Below are 22,009 nucleotides of genomic sequence, written 5' to 3' on the forward strand. Positions count from 1 at the left end.
TCGTCCTCATCATCACTGTTTTTCCTCTTCCAACATCTTCATCCCCTTCATTATCATCATCATCATTCTGAAAACTACCCTCATCACCAACATCATCAATTTCACTCTCATCATCACCGATATCACGTTAGATCTTAACACTGTAATTAATGATGAGCTGTTATCAGACATGAACTCCCAGGAAATCGTGTCTAGACGTTTTGTGGAGTTTTTTCTCTTCTTACAGTTTGTGTAATGTGGCATCAATAATCCAACATTAAGAATATAATCAACTAATTGCAGATATGAGAATGAAGACATTTAAGTGCAGCTCCTGAATCCCACCGAGGAAAGACGTGAGGGTGGATCACCTCACCCTGAACCACCATTGGGCCCCTGATAACAGATCTTTTTAATATGAGCGTCCTCGTCAACATGGCAGGATTGTGAGGGAGCCAGACGGGAGATTGAGCAAAAGAGTTTCCTCCCGTTCGGCTTTGGCCCGGCGTCAAAACTTATTAGACAGATAAATGGGAGCTGGACCAGCGCGAGACCCTTTCTGTGGCCGAGTGTCATTTATTCGTCCCCTGAATACCGGCTCCATCAGATAGCCGCCAGCCTTTCACTGCTGCCACCATCTCGCCGCATCTGCTGACCCGTGCTGGCACAGCCGGTGGCAGAGACACGGCTTCTCCATCTCACCAGGAAACTGTTATGGTGCAAATTATCTTTTGTTTCTGTCCCGATAAAGTTCTGATATTAAGGTCAGACGCTGGATATGTGGCTGCAGCTACTGTTGTTTTCCTTCTTGCATCTTAAGCTTTTAACTTCTATTTTATCAGTATTACTTACAGCCTCTCTGAGTCAGTGTGTATGTGCATGTGTGTGTTTTACTCAGACCCCTGCGGGAAAAAAAAAGACATCCTTGACCAGTTTCCTGTATCCATGGTGATAGGAAGTGCTCTCCAATCATATTCCTGTATTGTGTGGTAGGGAAACACTCTGTTTCCTGCTGTTTTCACCGGCTTCCTCAGGAATCCACACCGGGTCCTGGAGAGCGGCTCAGTCTTAACATGGGCTCTTCTTGTTGGGTTGGGTTTTTATTCGATCTATTAAGTTTTTGACACGATCAAATTCAAATGACGTAAGTTGAACATTTTTCTTGTAAATATTTTTAAATTTAATTGCAGTTTTAATACAGTAAGGTTTTCTTATGATTGGCTTTTTAACGTACTTTGTATTCCACTCGTTTTGATTTTTTGTAAACACATCTTAATATTAACTTATTTACTGCAGAACTCTATGTAAAGTTTTGGTCAACTAGAAGTGTTTTAGAGCAAAGTTTAACTATTTGATAAGAGTTTTGTCCCAAAAAGAAAGTGAAATTTGAATTAAAATTTGTAGAGGAGAAACAGACACAACTGCAAATGAATTTTACTCGAATTTACTGTTATCAAAGTCAAAAGTTTATATTTTTAACCATGTGTTTTTCGATATTAAAGAGCAACTCAACCTCAGGCTGAAAAGCTGAGTTTTGTTGCCCTCTGTGTTTGCAAGTTGTTATGACAACACTGATGGGTGTGGCTTTGAATTATGTCATCAAGTTCCCACAAACCTCCGAGTAAATCCACTGAAACAAGGTGATAAATTGAAGAGATAGAGATTTTCAGCTGGTGTTTAGTTGCTCTGTCAGAGAATAACATCATTTTTCACTGTATTTGTAAATTAAAACATCTGTATTCAACCTAATTCATGTAAAAGACAGATTTAAAAATGATTAGATGTTATGATCCTCATCTTGAAACGTGCAGTAACTGAGAAGTTTTTCTTCCAGAGCCTCCTGAAGTTTCCTCCTTGGAGACACCTGCTCTCTCTTCAACATGAGGAACTGATTCATCACCATCAAGCAGAGCTCCGCCCCCCCGACCCACAGGGATGCAGATTGGTCATCAGGTCACTGGTAGGACCCCTCTGCAGATCCCACCCCAGCCGATCCTGCAGGACACCATCCTGGTCCGAGCCTTCATCAACCCCAGACAGGAGATGGAGGGCCCCCCCCAGCCTCAGACACCGCCGCCCCCCCGGACCTGCAGCCCCCTGGGAGCTGCTGGGAGGTCCTGCTGGAGCTTGGACACGCGGGTGGCCGTGCTGCTGCTGACTCTGGCCGGAGCCGTGATCCTGCTGCTGCTCTACAGACTCCTGCAGGTCAGACACAGGTGGGTTCAGGATTCAAGATTCAAGATTCAAGATTCAAGATTCAAGATTCAAGATTCAAGATTCAAGATTCAAGATTCAAGATTCAAGATTCAAGATTCAAGATTCAAGATTCAAGATTCAAGATTCAAGATTCAAGATTCAAGATTCAAGATTCAAGATTCAAGATTCAAGATTCAAGATTCAAGATTCAAGATTCAAGATTCAAGATTTTTATTGTCAAATGCACAGAGATAACATGAAGCAGTCGCTGGCAATGAAATGCTCTCACAGGCTCTCTTTAAGCAATGCTCAGTAATTTCAACCAAAAAAATAAAATAAAAATAATAGTATAAAATAGAATAAAATAGAATATCAAAAAATAAATTAATAAATAATGAAAAGGATGTCTCTTTAAGATGTGGAGGAATTTCAGCCAGATTCTCTTCCCCTGCTTATAATCCATACTCTTTTAGTTTTTTTTGTTCAATATGTTTATTAGTTTTTTTTCAGGTAGTTAAGTACAAACAGACAAATACTAGGAGTAAGTAAGAAATGATGCCAAAATGAAAGGAAAAGAGAAAGAAAGAAAAAAGAGTCATTTGAAATAAAATCCAATAAAGGCATAAAAACAGTACAAAAAACAAACAGACAAAACTAATAAACAGGGCGTACAACTCAAGACAATGAAATATTGATGCATCACTAGTACACAAAATACATCAAAAAAAGAGGTGAGTGGCCTATTGTGAGTCTCATAGCTGCTCTACATCTCCAACAAATTGATCAAGGTGGTCTAAGAACGGCTGCCAGATCTTGTAGAATTGTTTAAGATTGTTTGTCAAACTGTATCGGGTTTTCTCCATATGTGATAGAGAAGTAAGTTCTGATAGCCGCATCTTGAAGAGTAGCACTGCTTCTATCAATACTCTTTTGACCTGTGTCCCGTTTGCTCTGTGTTGTGTTGTGCAGGCTGAGCGTGGCGAGGGCGAGGAACGCTCTGGAGTACCAGGGCTTCTACCGCACAGCCACCTACACCCTCACACACCCGGCACCACCGGGTCAGGACCTGCCGCCCAAGGTCAAAACCGTCCCTGACGCTGACCCGAGGGTCCAGACTGTCATCACAGTGACACCTGTTGCCATCGTCCCTCTGCCGCCTGTAGCTAGTCCACCTCCCCCCCCGCTGCCGCTGCCTCCACCTCCCGCCCTCCATCCACCATCTCCCCCAGCGACACCTCCGGTCCCGGCCATCCTCCTCCACCTGCCGGTGATCCACACCACCCCCCCCAGCCCTCACCTGTCGTGGGGCGCCTGCTCGGACGCAGACGTCTACTCTCGGATCGGAGCCTTCCGGGCGTCCCGGCTCTCCAGCCTCTCCAACCTCTCCAGCGGGTCCAAGGTCATCCTGTTCGAACACTCGTCTCTCTGAGCGCCGACGTGGATCCTGAGTGGAGACACATGAAGTGTCGTGATTAGGGTTGCAAAATTCTGGGAATATTCAAAGTTGGAAACTTTCCATGGGAATTAACAGGAATTAATGGGAATTAACGGGAATATACGGGAATTAACGGGAATAAACGGGAATATGCCGGAATTAACGGGAATAAACTGGAAATGTTGTTGGTAATTTATACTAACTGTATTTACCTTTTCATATACAGACATAAATATAAACATTTTGTTTTGTCATAGGCTGATTTGAGTCCTGAGGAAACTTTGGGCACTTGACTATATGCTTCTGCATCGTTGTGTCATTCTTAACATAGGTCTTTGCACAGTATTTGCAAATGTACACAGCCTTTCCTTCTACATTGGATGAGGTGAAATGTCTCCACACATGAGCGAGTGCACGTGGCATTGTTCTGTAGAATAAGATGAGAAAAAAGTTTGTAAAAAAACACTAATGCAATGCCAGAGATATAAATAGTTAGCCAAACAATTGGAATCGTCTGTAAACATATTTTACACTTGATGGATAAATGAATGGAAATAGTCTAGATGAACAGATGAACAATCCTCAATCAGCATGCTAATATATTTTCCCCAGTAATATCATCGAAACTTACCTGACTAGTCCTGCACTCTACAGCAGGCCTCAATAGCCCTGCTGTAGAGTGAAGCATGCTGGGAGTTATCTGTGCATGTGATGGAAGAATGCTCAGTGGAGGGTTGAAACTCAACGTTTCATACATCTTTAAAATAGAGTTATGAATGATGTTTTTATTGCTCAGCGTTTATTTTGCGTAGTTTTGTTTTTTTTCAAAATTACCGGAACGTTTCCTGAAAATTACCGGAAACTTTCCGCCCCTTTGCAACCCTAGTCGTGATGGACAGGACATGATGATGAGTGTACATTCTGTATGCTGTCTATCTGATGTTCAGATCATTTCAGGGATGCACGAGTTCGGGGATCGAACCTGATGAAGTCTGGAGGAAACGCTGTGTGACCAGGACACAGCGGACAAATCTTTCCCTCAACAATATTTACGTATACTCACAACCTCGTTTTCTGAAACCTGGAGGTAAAGATCAACCAGAAGAAAGGATGCTGGCCTTTTCCTGTCAAGTTCATCAGAGCTCATCATCCAATCAGAGCCTCACAATCTCTTGACCTCACAATTATCATCAGCATCTTTTTGTTGCTCATTGATTGGATTTACAATTTTTACCTTTAACCTTTTCTGTTGCTTTTCTTACATTTAAATGCTTCACCAACATTTTCCCTGTTGGGGAATTTACTCCAACAGCAAGTTTATTTATAAATGAATTGGATAAAACCATAATCCAGTTGCTTACGTACACCTGTACAACTATTGAAGACATAATATGGGAAGTAATACAAGTCTGCAAGTCTTAACTCGTACATTTGAGTGATCTATGAAATATGAATTTGAGACTTTAAAACCTTTGTTATTCCCCTGGCTATATAAAAAAAAGATTAATATATATATATATATATATAAATATATTGTGGACTTACACCGTGCAGAATATTTGCTTTCCACCTTTAAACTTTTTGTTTATTAAAAAATATAATTTATTTATCCTAACCACAGTGTGATGCTTTATGCCACAGAATAAAAGTTGGCATTTATTCTCAGTGTCGTTGTATCTGAGTTCATTGTTTCCACTTCCTGAGCTGGTTTTCCGTGGCAGCGACTCCTCCCTGTTTCCCATGATCCTCTCTGTTTCCTCTGTGTGTCGCTCTCTGTATCGGGCTTCACTCCAGATTCTGTTTAATTCAAACAAGAGTCTAAATTTCAGACGTGAATCTTCAATTGTTTAAATTCAACACCTCAGTAAGATGATAACTGAAACATGGACAGAAGAGTCAGTCGGCTTCTGCACAAATGAGCTGTGAGGCCGTGGCTCAGGAGGCGGAGCGGGTCGTCCGCTAATTGTGAGGTCGGTGGTTTGATCCCCTGCTCCTCCAGTCCTCCCAAGTGTCCTTGGGCAACGTAATGAACCCGTAATTTCTCCTGATGCTCGTTCTGTGTCGGTAAATAGCATCGAGAGGTCTATTAGACTGGAGAAGATACAGGAGAGGTTCATTTAGTTGTATTTTGTGACCTTAACGTCCACCTGCGCCCAAACAAGCTGTTAAGATGAAGTCTAGTTTTATATTTAACCATGTTTGCACAACAGGTCTCATTTATGACTCAATAACAAGTTTGAAATTCATGAGGGAAGTTGTTTGTTCGATGGCGGATTCATGTTTTGTTCTTTTGCAGAGTGGAAACCGAGACCTTGTGTGACTCGACTCTTCAGGCTTTTCTTTGTCTTGAGTCTCGTCACTAAAAGCCTGTTAATTCAATCTCCTCATGGAACAAAGCTAAACTGGATCTAAGAGCAGGAAAGTAACTAAATACTGCAGAGACAGTTAAATGAGATAAAGTAAAGTCAGGAAGGGAAAGTGCTCCATGTTTACATTAAACTTCAGCTCGTAGAGTAGGACTCTAAAAATGGTTTTATCTCCCTCGAAAAATCTCATCTTTCTCTGAACACATAATATTAGTCTCACGACTTCTCCCACGTTATTAGAATTTCCTCATAAATCTTTTCCCACTTCTTCTTGTTCTGTCTAAAATACTTGTGAGTAATTCATCATTCAAATCCTTCTGGGATCTTATTTAAATAATAATACAATCATAAATCCTCTGCGAAGTGATGAAGCCGTTGTGTTAACTTTCATCTTACTGAGAGGAGCACGTGAAGAAGAAGAGGATGAGGATGAGGAGGAAAACCTGCGGAGAGACAATGAGACGACAAGACAACAAACCATGACTCAGCGTTTGATGTCGCACTTAAAGTGACTGAAACCAGACAAAGTGAGACCTGCTGCAGGTTCAGGAGGGACACACACACACACACACACACACACACACACACACACACACACACACACACACACACACACACACACACACACACACACAGACTCTCTCACAGACAAACACACATACACAAACTAGCCCTGATGCCAAGATGGAGGACGCGTCTCCCTTCCTCCAACTATTCCAAAAATTTAGCCGAAATATCCCGGAATCCGAACATTGGCTGATTCGGAGTCTTCGCAGTAGAGATCGGGAGATTCAGCGACACTTCATCTTCAGCTGTCAATCATGTCTTTTGACCCCTGTTTTTAATATCATCAAATAATGTCGAGGGAATTTCACCCGCAGACATATATCAAATGCTGCAAGAAGTCACCGAATCAAACACCACACATAAACAAGTACTTGGTTTTTACTTGCAAGGGAAGTCCGGACCTCTGAGTGGGCCGCAGCCAACTTCGACGGTACTTCCCATGCACAGCATATTTATTCGAAAGCTCAGATACAAGTTATTGGTGGGGTTACATTTGCATACTAGACATAGCTTAATCGTCACATCTTTCAGAGGCGCGTTTCACTGTCTCAGATACTTCTGCTTAAGAGCTGGAAAAGAGAAGTTCAATCAGAGCACAGTTAGAGCCGGAAAGAGAAGTTCAGTTAGAGGGCAAGACTGTTTGTGGTTTTTTGCAAGGCATGTTGCAGTACATTCAAAACATGATAACTTATATACAATTCTTCTAACTAATAATTAATTAAAACCAAACTTATCAGGAACCTGAATCTGTGGGATAAGAACTACGTGAAATCATCTTTTGAGTAAACACAAGTGAACCTCGGTTGTTCTTAACGTAGCAACTGGAGGATGATCGTGTTGACAGATGTGCAGTTGCACGTCATTTATCTTTAAGACGAGAATAACGGTTTCTTCAGTCGGGCCAAAACATCAATGCGTTTCTTTTGGTCTTTAAATACACACAGAGAGAAGTTTCCATCTAAATCACCTCCTGTTCTGCTGTTTTCCTCTAAACTCGTCCCCAGCAACAGCTCCGAGCAGAAATCCCCAAAGACGCGGAGGGGTTTGTTCCCCTCGAGGTTGTGCGAGGCCGGAACATAATTCCTTTGACAGTAGAACGCCACGGGGCGCTCCGCGGGGGGGAACATGACTGAACAGTTCAAGAGCGTATGGATGGAGTTTCAATCCGCACTCCTCGCCTGCTCCAAGGCGCCGGCTGGTTTACAGCCAAGTGCACTCGGCAGCCGGCTCAGAGGAAGCTCGGTCAACAAACCTGGAGTGAACACAAGCACCTGCATGTTGTCGAGTGACTGCACGGAATACGACTTTTCTCGGGGAAGATTCTCGATGCTTTTGTCAGCGAGTCGTGTTTTTACTTAAGCCGTTGTTTACTTAGAAATTATATTTTTGAAATGAGTCCTGTCAAAACGACGGTGGTAAGTCTGACGGACAAATCCTCCTGGTGTCTGCTTCTGAGGAGACGGAATAACAAGAGTGTTGAGGAGGAAAATGCATCAATACGAACTTGAGTGTTTTTTATTTTTGTCTCGATGTGAGAGAAGATGATAACATGGTGACAAACTGGAGGAGAAGTTTGGATTTGAAATTAACACAACATGAAAAAACTGATGAGTTACCTAAACACTGTTTCTCTTTTTTTAATGATGGATTTTAATTCTGCTTAGAGGTTTGAGTCAGATACGTTCAATACTCATTAATACTTTATTATACAACATGTTTAAAGCAAAGTTTTATTACATCTTATCTTCCTGCTCTCGTCTCGACTTGTTGAGTCACAGCAGCAGAGTTCAACACACGTGACGTTTTACAAAGAGAGAGAGTGTTTCTTCTTTTCACAGGAAAGGTCAGATTTTTAAATATAATGTAAATTATAATTTGCACATTAGCTGCTTTGGAGGAAGAATTGAGACTTTTGCATTAATGCAGCTCACTAACCTAACGTTTCCCTTCCCTCTCTCTCTGCTTCCTCCCAGGTTGAAACGAAGGCTTCCTGCTCAACTTCCACGCTGAGGTAACCCAGATGACTTCGCTGTGACATCATCAGACTGAACCTGCGTCCTCCAGAAAACACAGAAGATGAAAGTTAATTTATAATGTTATAAATAATAAATAATTTGATTGTTGAGGTGGAAAGTGCGACAAAGGAGAATGTTAGAGCAAACTCTATAAGTAAAAGTGGAAGGAAGGAAGGATACAGTGGGAAGGAAGGAAGGAAGGAAGGAAGGAAGGAAGGAAGGAAGGAAGGAAGGAAGGAAGGAAGGAAGGAAGGAAGGAAGGAAGGAAGGAAGGAAGGAAGGAAGGAAGGAAGGAAGGAAGGAAGGAAGGAAGGAAGGAAGGAAGGAAGGAAGGAAGGAAGGAAGGAAGGAAGGAAGGAAGGAAGGAAGGAAGGAAGGAAGGAAGGAAAGAAAGAAAGAAGGAAGGAAGGAAGGTAGGTAGGTAGGTAGGTAGGTAGGTAGGTAGGTAGGTAGGTAGGTAGGAAGGTAACGAGGGAGAATGTAAGAGTAAACTTTATAAGTAAAGGTGGAAGAAGGGAAGGAAGGAAGGAAGGAAGGAAGGAAGGAAGGAAGGAAGGAAGGAAGGAAGGAAGGAAGGAAGGAAGGAAGGAAGGAAGGAAGGAAGGAAGGAAGGAAGGAAGGAAGGAAGGAAGGAAGGAAGGAAGGAAGGAAGGAAGGAAGGAAGGAAGGAAGGAAGGAAAGAAGGAAGGAAGGAAGGAAGGAAGGAAGGAGGGAAGGAAGGTAAGTAGGTAGAACACAGCAGCTCATTGTCTGAGGGCTGCCAGCTGTGGGCCCCTCACACGCACCTCTGTATTCCTGTGTGGCCGCGGCCCCCTTTGATCAGATAATTGCCCCTCGGCCCCCGGAGTTTGTATCCCCCCCCTATGTCGCTATGACGACCAGCTCTCCAGCCTGCATCTGTGTGGCCCTTTCAGCGCCTTTTAAAGATGGACTTAGATGTTACGAAGCCGTGAGGGACGGAGGGAGAGCAGCACCCCCCCGACAACCTTTGTGTCACTGATCCTGCAACAGTGACGAACGTGTGTGCTTCTTCTCCTCTCTTCTCCTCTCTGAGTCTGTCCATCTGTCTCTCTGTCCCTCTCTCTCTCTGTCCATCTATCTTTCCGCTCGCCCACAACCTCTCAGACGATCCCTGTGTCTCTTTCAGCAGAAACAAGTTCGAGGAGCGAGAGGAGGACGAGAGTCTGGAGCTCAGGGCGGTGACACTCGGATCAGATCTGTCAAAGACTTTGAGATAAATTCTATTTCAGAAATATTGAAATCCCTGAAGACAAAGATTTTCTCTTGATAATTTGATCAAAATCTCATCAAAATCCTTTCCCCAGCTCTAAAGGATCACACACGCGAACCCAAATATTATTTCACTACAATTCTACACTGAAGCTCCATGACTTTGATATCATAAAATATTATTAAAAACACCTTTCTTTCTTTCTTTGGGCTCTTAAATTAGATTTAAAGGGATTTTTTTTGTGAATTTAAACCATGATGCATGAAGATTTGGTTTGAAGATTTTTTTTGCAGATCAAATAATGATTTTCTGGGTCACATTCACACAGGAAACAAAAAAAACTAGAAGCTGCACACCTTCAAGTGGTTGAACTTCAGTGACATATTATGTCATATGATTCCTGACATAATTTCCATTTGCCTTCATATAGTTGTAGAGTGACAATTGTGTTCATATAGAATTTGTGCAGATTTAGGACTAACAGCCGTGTGGAGCAGCTTTTTAAAAATGTAGAATCACCCCTTGGTGTCGTGTCTAAAAGAGCATTTGGATTTATTAGTTGGAATTTGTCCCATTTCTACAAATGCACTATTTGTTTTTTGAGTTTAAGAAGTTGTAGACTGAAGTTGGTAGTTTTTATAGCGTAGAGAACAGATGTAACTACCACAAATTACTACTAAAAATATATTTTAATATGTATATATATTAATCTGTTATTTAAAAAGGGACATGTTCAAATAAAGTCAATTTAAACAGAAAGTTCTCACCCTCCAGAGGCTGAAATGTTAGTTTTTAATCAGTTTGTTGAATTTAAAAAATGCTTAAATCACGACTTCAGAACAATCATTAAAAACGATGTGTTTATTGAACACGACAGAACATGGAGCTACAATCAGACGACCACAGCTGGTTCTCTACCTGCAGGCTGCACACACCTCTGGGAGGGAAGGTCCTATAGTTATGAAGGATGGTGACTATCACAGAATAATCTTTATGGACTCATCGTTCAGAACAATCTCTTTTTGGCGCCACGTTAAGAGTCTGAAGTTGACCTTTCACCTCAGTGGACAAAACATCACGGTCTGCAGAAATGACACTTGATGATCTTCTTGAACGCGCTCTGGAAGTCCTTGTTGAAGTACGCGTAGATGATGGGGTTGAGCAGCGAGTTGGAGTAGCCCAGCCAGTTGATGACGTCCTCCAGCCACCGGGGCATGTAGCACGCGTCCGGGCAGAAGGGCTTCACCAGGGCCACGATGAAGAAGGGCAGCCAGCAGAGGATGAAGGTGCCCATGATGATGCCCAGGGTCTTCACCGTCTTGCGCTCCCGGGCCATGGCGATCTTGCGCTTGGCCTCGGTGGCCTTCTCGTGCCGGCTCTCGAACAGTGGCACGGTGCCCGGGGTGTCCGGCAGCGGCAGGTTGCTCTTGGAGCTGCTGTGGACCTCGATGATCTCCAGGGACTCCCCGTCCTCCGGGTGCTTCACGGCCCCGTTGAAGCTGGGCAGCGGCCGCGGCTCCACGCTCCTCTTCCAGCTCCGGGCCTGCGCCGGGGACACGGCCAGGCACGAGTCCGTTACTTTCTTCTTCTCGCTTTTACGCACGGTCTTCCTGATCCGGAACCTGGCCGCTTTGAATATCCGCCCGTACAAAACCAGCATGAGGGTCAGAGGGATGTAAAAAGCCCCGAAGGTGGAGTAGATGGTGTACCAGGGGTCCTGGCGGATCTCGCAGTGCTTGGTGGCGCTGCTCGTCCTCTCCGGTCCCGGCGTGCTCCTGGGCTGGGAGCTCATGATCAGCATGGGTGGCACAGAGATGGAGAAGCCCACGATCCAGGTGACGCTGATGAGGACCGCGGCTCTCCTCGGGGTCCGCTTCTTCATGTACTCGATGGGCTCCGTGATGGCCCAGTAGCGGTCCAGGGCGATGGCGCACAGGTGCAGGATGGACGAGGTGCAGCACAGCATGTCCAGGGAGATGAAGATGTCGCACGGCACCTGCCCGAGGGTCCAGCGGTTCAGCACCTGGTACAGAGCCGCCATGGGCAGCACCAGCACCGACACCATCAGGTCGGTGACGGCCAGGGATCCGATCAGGTAGTTGGCCACGTTCTGCAGGGATCGCTCCAAGGCGATGGCGGCCACGACGCACGCGTTCCCGAAGATTGCGCACAGGATGAGCGCGGCCAGCACGAAGGAGACGAGCACCTGGTAGCTCAGCTTCACCTCCTCCTCCTCCTCCTCGGGCTCCAGGGCTCCGATGGAGGAGTTCTCCAGGAGGGACCAGGCTGTGGAGATGTTCTCCATGGCTGCTGTGCACGGTGAGGAGCTCGGGTTAGTGGCTGGAGAGCCCGGCGCGCACGGCGGCCCCTTGGCTCTCTGAGGGGCGCATGGTGAAGCAGACTGGAGCTGCTGCTGGAGAATGATGCTGAGCTTTTATACCGGTGATGGAAAACGCGTCACTTGACCGTGAGGGATGAGAGCGAGTCTGACACGAGTGGGTCCGAAGTGCAGCTCGGACCCGAGGATCGAGATGGACGCTCAGTAAACTTTAATAAACTTTAACACTGTTTGAGTCTGTTTTGCTTTTATTTCCCTTTTCTTCCATTTTGGAGATTAAATAAAAATGTAGTTTCTAATGCAGCTTTCACTCAAATAACACGAACCTGTCTTTAATATTAGTAAACTAACCTGTTTGTCTATTTGGCTTAATGAAACCTAATAACTTATTTATTTTAACACAACAAAATGGATCTAGTCTATATATTTAAATACCCTGATAAAACAGCCTGTAGGCCACTAATTGGAAAATTAAAAACACGTCACTCAGGCTAAAGGAAACCAGGAACAGTTAATATATTATTTAACATTTGATCACTGTAATTACAGGAACGTTCGGTGTTCATTTCTCCAGCACCTGCAGCGGGCTGGTGCTGGAGGTGAGACACTGCCACCAGGCGTCAGATCCGTTAACAATCCATCACTGTTCAACGAATAAATAAATGAGACTGACACACAACGTCTTCGTGTAAGAAAATAACAACACACAGGTAGTTCCACCTCTGAGAAAAGGGGAAAGGTGACTGAAAATGTGGATGAGCTTTAAAAACAAAAGGCCCCACCCTGCATAGACATCTTAAGGTCAACACTACACATAGAGCTGTAGTTGAATTGTTTTTTAATTTAAATCTTGGGTAAATTAAGGCCAGAGCAGGAGGTTGAACATTACAAACACAGGTCAGAACATCGTAATGTAAATAAATCAAATATAACATTTTATTTTCATTAGCCTCATGATTATCCTGCACTTTATTTTAATTCAATTTAATTTGTATTTTATTTATTATTCTGATCATCCTATTTAATTAATTAATTGTAATTGGATTTGATTCTATTTTATTTAACCTCCTGATGAATTGGCTCTTTGATTAATTGAATACTAATTTAGTTATTTATTTATCATCCTGATGATCCTTCTCATTAATATATTTAACTTTAATTTCATTTATCCATCAACCTGATAATCTGTCTCTTTATTTTATTTATTATATTTTAATCTATTTATATTTATTTATCATCCTGATGATCTGTCTCTTTATTTTATTTATTATATTTTAATCTATTTTATTTATTTATCATCCTGATGATCTGTCTCTTTATTTTATTTATTATATTTTAATCTATTTTATTTATTTCTCATCCTGATGATCTGTCTCTTTATTTTATTTATTATATTTTAATCTATTTTATTTATTTCTCATCCTGATGATCTGTCTCTTTATTTTATTTATAATATTTTAATCTATTTTATTTATTTATAATTCTGATGATCTGTCTCTTTATTTTATTTATTATATTTTAATCTATTTTATTTATTTATCAACTTGATGATCTGTCTCTTTTATTTTGTCAGCGCGGAAACGCGGCAGGTGTTTTGACCTTCCCCACTTTCCGTAGCTCCCCGGCTCTGACGTCACGCCCTCCTGTGAAGTGGCAGCCTTGTTTAACTTTGTGTGTTCAGTGTTTTTTTTGACGCAGCTTTTCTTCGTTGTTTCGCTTCTCAAACTTCGCAGACTTGACCGGAAGGTGAGTTAACATCCGGGCAACAAGAGCAGACTCGACTCGACTCGACAGCACGTTTTCTTATCGGTTAACCGACAGGAAGAAGCTTGTTGTTGTTGTCGAAGCTAACGAAGCTAAAGAAGCTAACACCGGTTTTATTCTGGTTTCTTCTCCAGCTGCAGATTCGACACATTTTTAAACTCACACCTCAGACTCAGGTTTATTCTAATAAAACTAGATTTACACTAAAAACAACAACTGAAATCAGATACTTGAGAGTAATTATTAATAATTAGACCAACGCACAATTAAAGGAGTTAAATTATGTATAAAACACGTGACAATAATCTAATTTAAAAGTCTTAACAAAAAGCATATTGAACAATCATGGGTTGGACCTATGATGTGATTTAATCTTGGATTGTTTGATTCTAGGTTTGTGTTTATTCAGATTGTCTGATTCAATGTGTGTTTTTTTGTTTGACGTGATCTTTGGTGGATTCCGATCTCAAGTCAACCACAAAGTTTGTCGTTGAAGCCAAAGCGAAAAGTTTAGAGTACAGATCTCAAAGTTTTTATCAGTGACAACACAAAGCTGCATTTTTTACACGCCACAGACTTTTACATATGTATGTAACTAAACTGTTTAAGTGTTTCTCAACCAAACGAGTCCGGGTTCAGGTTTTTCCTGTTCTGGTCGAAGTGCTTTAGAAAAAGCAACTGTGACAAATTGTAAAAGCAACATAAGACAATACAAGAGTTGAATTGAGAATGAAAACAATAGATAAAGAAATAAAGGAGTGAAAGAAACGAGGGCAGTGTAAGAAATTAGGAATAGTTTGATTTAATAGAAGGACTTGTTCAACAGGAGAGCAGTGAATTAAAAGAACTGAGAGTTAATTCTTCAGTTCTCTGGGAGCTTTCATCCAGATAAGTTTAAAAATTACTTTGTTTTATTGTCTCCATCATCAGAGCCGGACCGGAAACCTGCTGTTGATGAGTCTGAGGAGAAGGAACCATGCTCCGCTGCAGGAGGTGTCGCAAAGGTGTCATCGACTCAGCGTGTTTAACCACGGTGGGTGAAAATACTTTTTAATTTAAATTATTTCAGCTTTAAACTCACTTAAATTTCAACTTTAAAGTCATTTAGATGTTTATTCTCTGTGCTGACAGTGTTTGACCCATAGTCACTAACCTTATGGAGTTGATTAATCAGTTTGTCTGAGGACATCCCTGTGACCTGGAGATAACCAGCGTCTGTTCAAGTTATATATAAAGTCCAGAGAAACCTCAGTGAGTGTGTGTGTGTCGCGGTGAAACAGGAGGAGGCGACAGACGAGAGCTCGGCTGCTATTTGCAGCATCTGGCACGTGGACGTGGACTCGCTGCCGGACTGGATCCTGACCTCGGTTCACCAGGTGAGTGTCTCAGCTCAGAGGGGGAGGTCCTCCAGGGTCAGATTGATTAACTCCACTAAACCAGCACCCTGGCATATTTGCATGTGCAGGGTTTCCCCCTGAAAACTTGCTAAGCCTGGTGGTAGGGCCGCTAGAGAAGCCAACCGACGGCCGGCCGTTGTTGTACGGAAAGTTGAAAGGAATTTTTAAATTATGACAGTTATGTGTTATTTTAAGACATTCATTAACGGGACTCTTACCTTTTGTTGCATTTGAGAATTACAGCACATTCAAATCATCCCGCCTTCCTCCAATGCCCCACCCCCTCGTTCCCATCCGCGGTGTTTTTTTGAAGAAACTTTATTTACAAGCAGACTTTCAACCTACTGCCTCCGCGCACGCACGTGAGTTTTTGTTTACCAAAGCAATGGATTCGGTAAGTTATATACATTTACATTCACATGCCTTGATGACGGGCCCGAATGCGCCACAAGAAGCAGACGGAAAACCTGCATGTCCATGCAGCAAACAGACAGGTCTGTCGGCCAATAAGGTCCTTCGGTCCGAAGAATTTTATTGGTTGAAGTTTTCACTAAATATTATGAGAGTGAAATAATTGTTTGTTTTTACTCCTGGTGGGTCTGTCTTGCATTTTAGAGTGTCATTACCTTATTAATACCAATTTAACCTTATCCACAAAAAGTGTAAAAATGCAACAAAGGTAAGAGTCCCTTTAACAATACTTATTAACATTACATAATACACTTTACAAACACAAAAAAATAATAAATCAAATAAAAATAAATATTACCAATTCGTTTTCAAGTAAAATCTAAGTGAATCTAAAAAAACAAGCCATTTCTGGTCACATTTAAAAGTAAAATAAATTGTAAAATAAATTGTAAAATAAACATGTCAGAGGATTTTATTTTGAAATGGTTCCGGTCGAGACGCCCGGTGATGACGACAGCGGTGCGTTATGTTATTCAGCGACCCTCCGAAGAGGCACAATTTCTTACGGTGTTTTTAAATAAATAAACAAGCGACGCTTAGCCTGGCGGGGAGGGAGAAAAGCCTGGGGGCCCGCCAGGCCTATAAAGCACTGGGGGAAACCCTGATTTGCACTATTGCACACAATTGAACTATTGTTTTTCTATTTTTCTCTTGAGCTGTATATATATATTTTTAGATATATACATTTTATTTTCTATTTTACATTTTTGATATACTCTATTTTATTCTATTTTATACTATTTCTATTTTATTTTTTTGGTTGTAATTATTGAGCATTGCTAGAAGAGAGCCTGTGACTCAAGCATTTCATTGCCAGAGACTGCTTAATGTTATTGTTGTGCATTTGATAATAAAAATCTTGAATCTTGAATCTTGAATGTGTTCACTGGCACACGGGGAATCAAGATTAGAATAATAGTTTTCTTTTGTCATACACATCTGGAAAATTCCATATTCTTAAGCCTATAAAAAATTCGGTCACGTCAAAGTATATTTATGTAGCAAGTTTAAAATAACCTCTCTTAACATTTCTCATTTCTGTTTTGTTCGACAGACATTTTTGTGACATTCGAAGGATATAACAATGAATTTAAATACATATATTAGATATAGTCGTGCTTCATGTATCTGTGGTTTCTGTCCAGGCCCAGTGGACGGTGGGGAAACTGAACTGTCAGCACTGCTCCGCTCGTCTCGGTGGCTTCAACTTCATCAACCGCACGAAGTGTCCCTGTGGCCAGGACGCCACCGTCCACCTCAACAAGAGCCGCGTGGATCGTGACCACAAGCACCACGTCCTCATCGTCCAGCCGAGGAGGACGAGGCCTGAGAAGGGACGCGCCGATCCGCCGACGGACGGCGCCGAGAACAGCGAGGAGACGTTTAGCGGGACGGACAGTTTCCAGCTCCCTGCCGAGGCGTCGAGTTCCCCGAGTGGAAACCAGTCGTTTCCCTTCAGTCCTCTGTACTGCATCTCTCACAGGAGGAGGTGCAGTTTGGAGGATGGCGCCACCTTCAGGTCGTCTTGTTTTTGCCCTGCGAGCCTCATGGACAGGTCTGCGGCCGGTTTGACGTGGGCGGGGCCGGATGATGAGTCCACGTGGTCACGGGTCTCGTGTCCCACACGTCAGGACGGCGAAGCCTCAGGAGACACTGATGCCTTCAGTTCACCTGGAGGGAGGCGGATGCTCCTGGATCAACCGCCGCTGCCAGCTGTGGACACGCTGGAGACGTCTGTGGCGACCACGTCCGTCCACGAAGACGCTTCTGACTCAACGCTTCTCCTCAGAGGAAGCACCGCCTCCGACAGTGTGGCGGAGCGGGACGAGGAAACGGAGGTGAGGTCATAAATGTAGTGAATTTAAAAATCTGATGGACAGGACCGCTCCTAAAAGTTAAGCTAAAATATCTGGATCGCCCCCTGGTGGCTGGCTGCAGTACAGGTCATAAACCCTGTCTCATCCATGTTAGCAAATCGGACATGAACACGCAGAATTGCACGTTAAATACATGAATCTTTCATCTTAACTAGAAACACGATTGACTCGTGATTGGTTGAGCGTGTTTGTGTTGATGTTCATGCTCCCCAGAGGATGGATGTCGTTACTTGACCCTCTGACCTTTTTCTTCAGGACATACATCAGGCCATAATTGTCATTGTGTCAAAATTGAAAGGGCACATTTCCATTCAATTCTTTGTTGACGCTGAAGTTCCCCAGAGGCTGAACCTTTAGTTTTGAATGACCTTTGACCTTTCCCTCTATCGCACTCGGCTCAAACTAACTGGTTCTAGTTTCACTGATGGTCGAGCTGAAAGAAACGTATTGTTTGTTGTGTCCAACATTCTTTGTTATGGGAAGTAAATGTCTTAAACTATTGTTTGTCTGTGTGTGTGTGTGTCTGTGTGTGTGTGTGTGTCTGTGTGTGTGTGTGTCTGTGTGTGCATGTGTGTTGCCTTCGTAGCTTCGAGCCTCCTCCGCCTCCCCGGCCTCGATCCGCCGGAGAAGAACAGAGAAGAACCGTCTGAAGGGTCTGCGCCGGAAACAGAGGAGGAGAGAGCGCTGGCTGCACCGTAAGCAGGAGAAGGTCAGGGGTCATCCTCAGGGTCAGGGGTCAATCAATCATTCAATCATTCAAGTTTTATTTGTATAGCCCATATTCACAAATCACAATTCGTCTCATAGGGCTTTAACATGGTGAGACTTTTTTAACAGGTAAAAATATGTAGGAACCTCAGAGAGACACATGTGAGGATCCGTCTCCCAGGACGGACACAAGTGCAATAGATGTCAAGTTTTGGAAAACATGATCGGGATTAAAGTTTTTAGCAGCATCGATGAGGGTAAACATTTTTCAATACTATAAGTGAAGCAGTCCTGCTGCAATCATGTCTCTGGTCAGCAGCAAGATCACGATCCAGCATCAGGATGGGATCCACTATAGTCCACAGTCATTGTCCATCCTCAAGGTTTCTGTCTAACGTTTAATTATCTGAATTTATTAAAGTAGTATAATATGTGTTTGCGTTCAGGCCGAGAGTTTGAGCCGGTCCCTGGTGGACAGCGAGGAGGGGGACCGGGAGGGACTGACCTGCGCCGTGTGTCTGGACGTCTTCCTCAGCCCGTACAGCTGCCAGCCGTGCGCCCACGTCTTCTGTGAGCCGTGTCTCCGCACGCTCGCCAAGAACCGACACACGACCACGCCCTGCCCCCTCTGCCGCACCCTCATCTCGCACACCGACTCACACGAAGGTGGGCGACCTCCAGGACTCAGAACTTGACCTCCTGATATCTCCGACGTGAGGATGTGCTGTGTTCCTCACTGTGCTTGTTCCTCCTCAGAGCTCAACCAGACGGTGAAGACCTTCTTCCCTAAAGCTCACAACGCTCGCCAGCTGAACTTCAAGAAGGCTCCGTGTGCTAAGTGGCCTCTGCCCAGCGGTCGCAAGTGCTTCCGTAGCTTCTGGGGTAAGAAACCGTTAAAGTCTGGAAAACATTGAAGACTCTGGATCATCAGTAGTGACCATGATGAGAGAAAGTATTGAATCATCAAATCCATTATTCATTAACTTCCTTTACATGATGTGAGATAAAGTGTCGACACTACACATTTCATCATTTACATTTTATGACATTATACAACATGTTGCTGCTTAAAGTCCTATTACCAGGTATTTGGACTTGTATCTTTGGAAGAACAGAACTTCAAACCTTAAAATTATCATGTTTATATAAGTTGGCAGCGCAAGATTTTAGTCATTTTTTAAACTTGAAAATTAAAAAGCTTGATGATGGTTGTTTTAATATTTGTAACCTTGAACTTCCACAACTTTCAGCCACTGAGTCTCTGATTAATTATATCACTTGAAAACACACACACACACACACACACAATATGATGCAAATATCTTTTTGAGTAACTATAGTTTTATCCATTTAACTTCAGGGTATCGGAGACACGTTGCCGCGGCGAGGGGACGCTGGCACTTCGCCCACGGCGGCTTCTCGCTGGACGCTCTGAACTTCACCGACATGCGGCTCTTCGACCTCGGCCTCTTCCTCGACTACATCACGTCCGTCAACTGGATCCTGGCGTTCCTGCTCCTCGGCTTCCTCGTGTACTTTTTCTTCTTTTGACGAGCCGAGGACGATTGAGAGTTTGCAGTGAAGGTTTATCAATCTTCATTTCTCTCTGAAGAGATTTTCAGACTTTGAGAAAGACACATCGAGTTTATGTTGAAGGAAACGATAAATCCTGATGTAAAAGAAAATGGAAGCGTTTACACTGTGTGAAGAGTTCATCGTCTTTACTGAAAGTAAAAGACAAAGACAATCAAGTGAATCATTTGAAATTATGCAACTGTGAATTTTTTAGATTTGAACATAAAGTGTTGGATTCAGTATTTTAATCTCCAGGAGATTAAAACAGTCTTTTTGAGTTCTGTTTGCTGGATTGTTCAATAGAAATATGAAAAACACTGAGCCACATAAATATTACAAATTATTTATGAATAATAAAAGTGTCTAAATAGATTTTACTTTATTTAACAAACTGAATAAACCTGTTTTTTTGGTCTCTTCTCTCTCTACATTTCTGAAAAAGCTCACCACAGTTTTCTCTCTAGAATTAGACAAAAGCTTTTTGTTCTAGCAGGGACGTGGACGCACATTCTAGAGTAGGAGGTAAAGTGATGTTTTTGTATAGAGACACAAAAGCAAAGGTGTGTTGGAGAAGGAATAACAACAATGAAAATTTCTGACGTAGCTCCAGAAATAAAATATTTAAGAAAATCCTTTGAAATTAGTAGAATTTCTGTAAAGATTTGTCTTAAAACATGATCTGAACTTCATCTAAATTACAAAATTGAACGACACACAATCTGTTTTATTTAATAACACACAAATTGTCAGTGGTGTTTAAAGTACTTGAAAGCCATACTTGAGTAAAAGTACAGATATCTTACCTGAAAGTGACTTCGGTAAAAGTAAAAGTCACCCGTCAGAAAATGACTTGAGTAAAAGTCTTAAAGTAGCTCATATTAAATTTACTTAAGTATCAAAAGTATCTGGTGTTGAAATTCAGTATCAAAAGTAAAAGTACAAGTACCAAAATTAAAAATGCAAAGTGCTTTTTATAGTAGGTCTAAGACGTCATATAAAAGTTGATATGATCGAACGTGTAACATCGAAGATTGGCGACTTCCTGTGGCCTTTATTGTTACGTTCCGCCATAACGTCTTTTTTGGTGGAACAGGTATTTATATTCATATATACCAGTTGCACAAAAAATGGAACTGTTGTACTGTTCCTTGAGAAAAAAAAATGATAAAAAAATAAATACTATATAGTATTTATTTTAACCCTAACCCTATCTCAAATAGCAATGGACTAGTGCATCTGAACTTAGAGACATCAAAGAATCAACACAATAGAATAAACAAGTGCCTCTTGTGTCTGCCTAAGAACATTAATAAATCTCAGAATAAACACTAAAACTTTCTGTAAATATCAATAAACATGGACCTCTCATCAGAAGCAGGAGTGATACACAATGCAAAGGGAAACAAGTTCTATGCACACACAATAAGATAGTTTCTCTTTTGTTAACAGCCTGCACAGGGCTAGTACAGAGAAGAAGAAACAATCACTGGACACAGTTATGTTTTGCTGCCAAATTTCAGACCGAATAACAAAGACAGTACTGAACCGAGCACCTGACCGATCGCCCCTCCAGAGAGGGTCACGATAAAACTGGAGGAAGTCAAACTCGTAACAAGGTTTCTGAAGGTGAACCTGTGGAGAGATCCTCACCGGTACAGCCTGCTCGACCCCGGTCCACCAAGGCCTGACCAACCTCCGGACGCTGAGGGTCTCGAGCTGAATGTTATGAGTGTTATTAGCTTAAGATAGATAGATAGATAGATAGATAGATAGATAGATAGATAGATAGATAGATAGATAGATAGATAGATAGATAGATAGATAGATAGATAGATGATAGATAGATAGATAGATAGATAGATAGATAGATAGATAGATAGATAGATAGATAGATAGATAGATAGATAGATAGATAGATAGATAGATAGATAGATAGATAGATAGATTACTTTATTCATCCCCGAAGGGAAATTAAGTCGTCATAGCAGCCGGTATATTTGAATACAATAAAATACAATACAATACAATAAAATAAAAAATATTGAGGTAGAAAGAATAAAAACAGAAACACAAGATAAATAGGTAGATAA

At 42.3% G+C, this 22,009-nt stretch overlaps 3 protein-coding genes across 3 annotated transcripts; 2 read left to right on the forward strand and 1 right to left on the reverse strand.

Moving 5' to 3' along the window:
* Positions 1-1,060: 1,060 nt before the first annotated feature.
* On the forward strand, positions 1,061-3,793 carry LOC133006676 (protein tonB2). The gene is made up of 3 exons (XM_061075682.1): positions 1,061-1,123; positions 1,814-2,195; positions 3,145-3,793. The coding sequence occupies exons 2-3, from the start codon at positions 1,915-1,917 to the stop codon at positions 3,602-3,604; spliced, it is 741 nt and encodes a 246-aa protein (XP_060931665.1). The 5' UTR covers positions 1,061-1,123; positions 1,814-1,914; the 3' UTR covers positions 3,605-3,793.
* Positions 3,794-10,864: 7,071 nt separating this feature from the next.
* On the reverse strand, positions 10,865-12,094 carry htr1ab (5-hydroxytryptamine (serotonin) receptor 1A b). Its single transcript, XM_061075680.1, has one exon. It carries the CDS (start codon positions 12,092-12,094, stop codon positions 10,865-10,867), a length of 1,230 nt encoding a protein of 409 aa, XP_060931663.1.
* Positions 12,095-13,789: 1,695 nt separating this feature from the next.
* Positions 13,790-20,240, forward strand: rnf180b (ring finger protein 180b). Its single transcript, XM_061077295.1, has 8 exons — positions 13,790-13,873; positions 14,822-14,924; positions 15,172-15,267; positions 16,905-17,597; positions 18,223-18,345; positions 18,791-19,010; positions 19,101-19,226; positions 19,705-20,240. The coding sequence occupies exons 2-8, from the start codon at positions 14,868-14,870 to the stop codon at positions 19,893-19,895; spliced, it is 1,506 nt and encodes a 501-aa protein (XP_060933278.1). The 5' UTR covers positions 13,790-13,873; positions 14,822-14,867; the 3' UTR covers positions 19,896-20,240.
* Positions 20,241-22,009: the final 1,769 nt, after the last annotated feature.

This window comes from Limanda limanda, chromosome 1, assembly GCF_963576545.1.
Source record: "Limanda limanda chromosome 1, fLimLim1.1, whole genome shotgun sequence".
Classification (NCBI taxonomy): Eukaryota; Metazoa; Chordata; class Actinopteri; order Pleuronectiformes; family Pleuronectidae; genus Limanda; species Limanda limanda.

What these genes read in the sequence shown, in the direction of transcription:
- LOC133006676 (XM_061075682.1), top strand. Translation starts at nt 1,915, where the DNA reads ATGCAGATTGGTCATCAGGTCACTGGTAGGACCCCTCTGCAGATCCCA. An exon ending in CTCCTGCAGGTCAGACACAG is followed by an intron (nt 2,196 to 3,144) that starts GTGGGTTCAGGA and finishes TGTGTTGTGCAG; the next exon opens with GCTGAGCGTGGCGAGGGCGA.
- htr1ab (XM_061075680.1), bottom strand. Translation starts at nt 12,094, where the DNA reads ATGGAGAACATCTCCACAGCCTGGTCCCTCCTGGAGAACTCCTCCATC.
- rnf180b (XM_061077295.1), top strand. Translation starts at nt 14,868, where the DNA reads ATGCTCCGCTGCAGGAGGTGTCGCAAAGGTGTCATCGACTCAGCGTGT. An exon ending in TCCTGACCTCGGTTCACCAG is followed by an intron (nt 15,268 to 16,904) that starts GTGAGTGTCTCA and finishes GTTTCTGTCCAG; the next exon opens with GCCCAGTGGACGGTGGGGAA. An exon ending in GTGCTTCCGTAGCTTCTGGG is followed by an intron (nt 19,227 to 19,704) that starts GTAAGAAACCGT and finishes ATTTAACTTCAG; the next exon opens with GGTATCGGAGACACGTTGCC.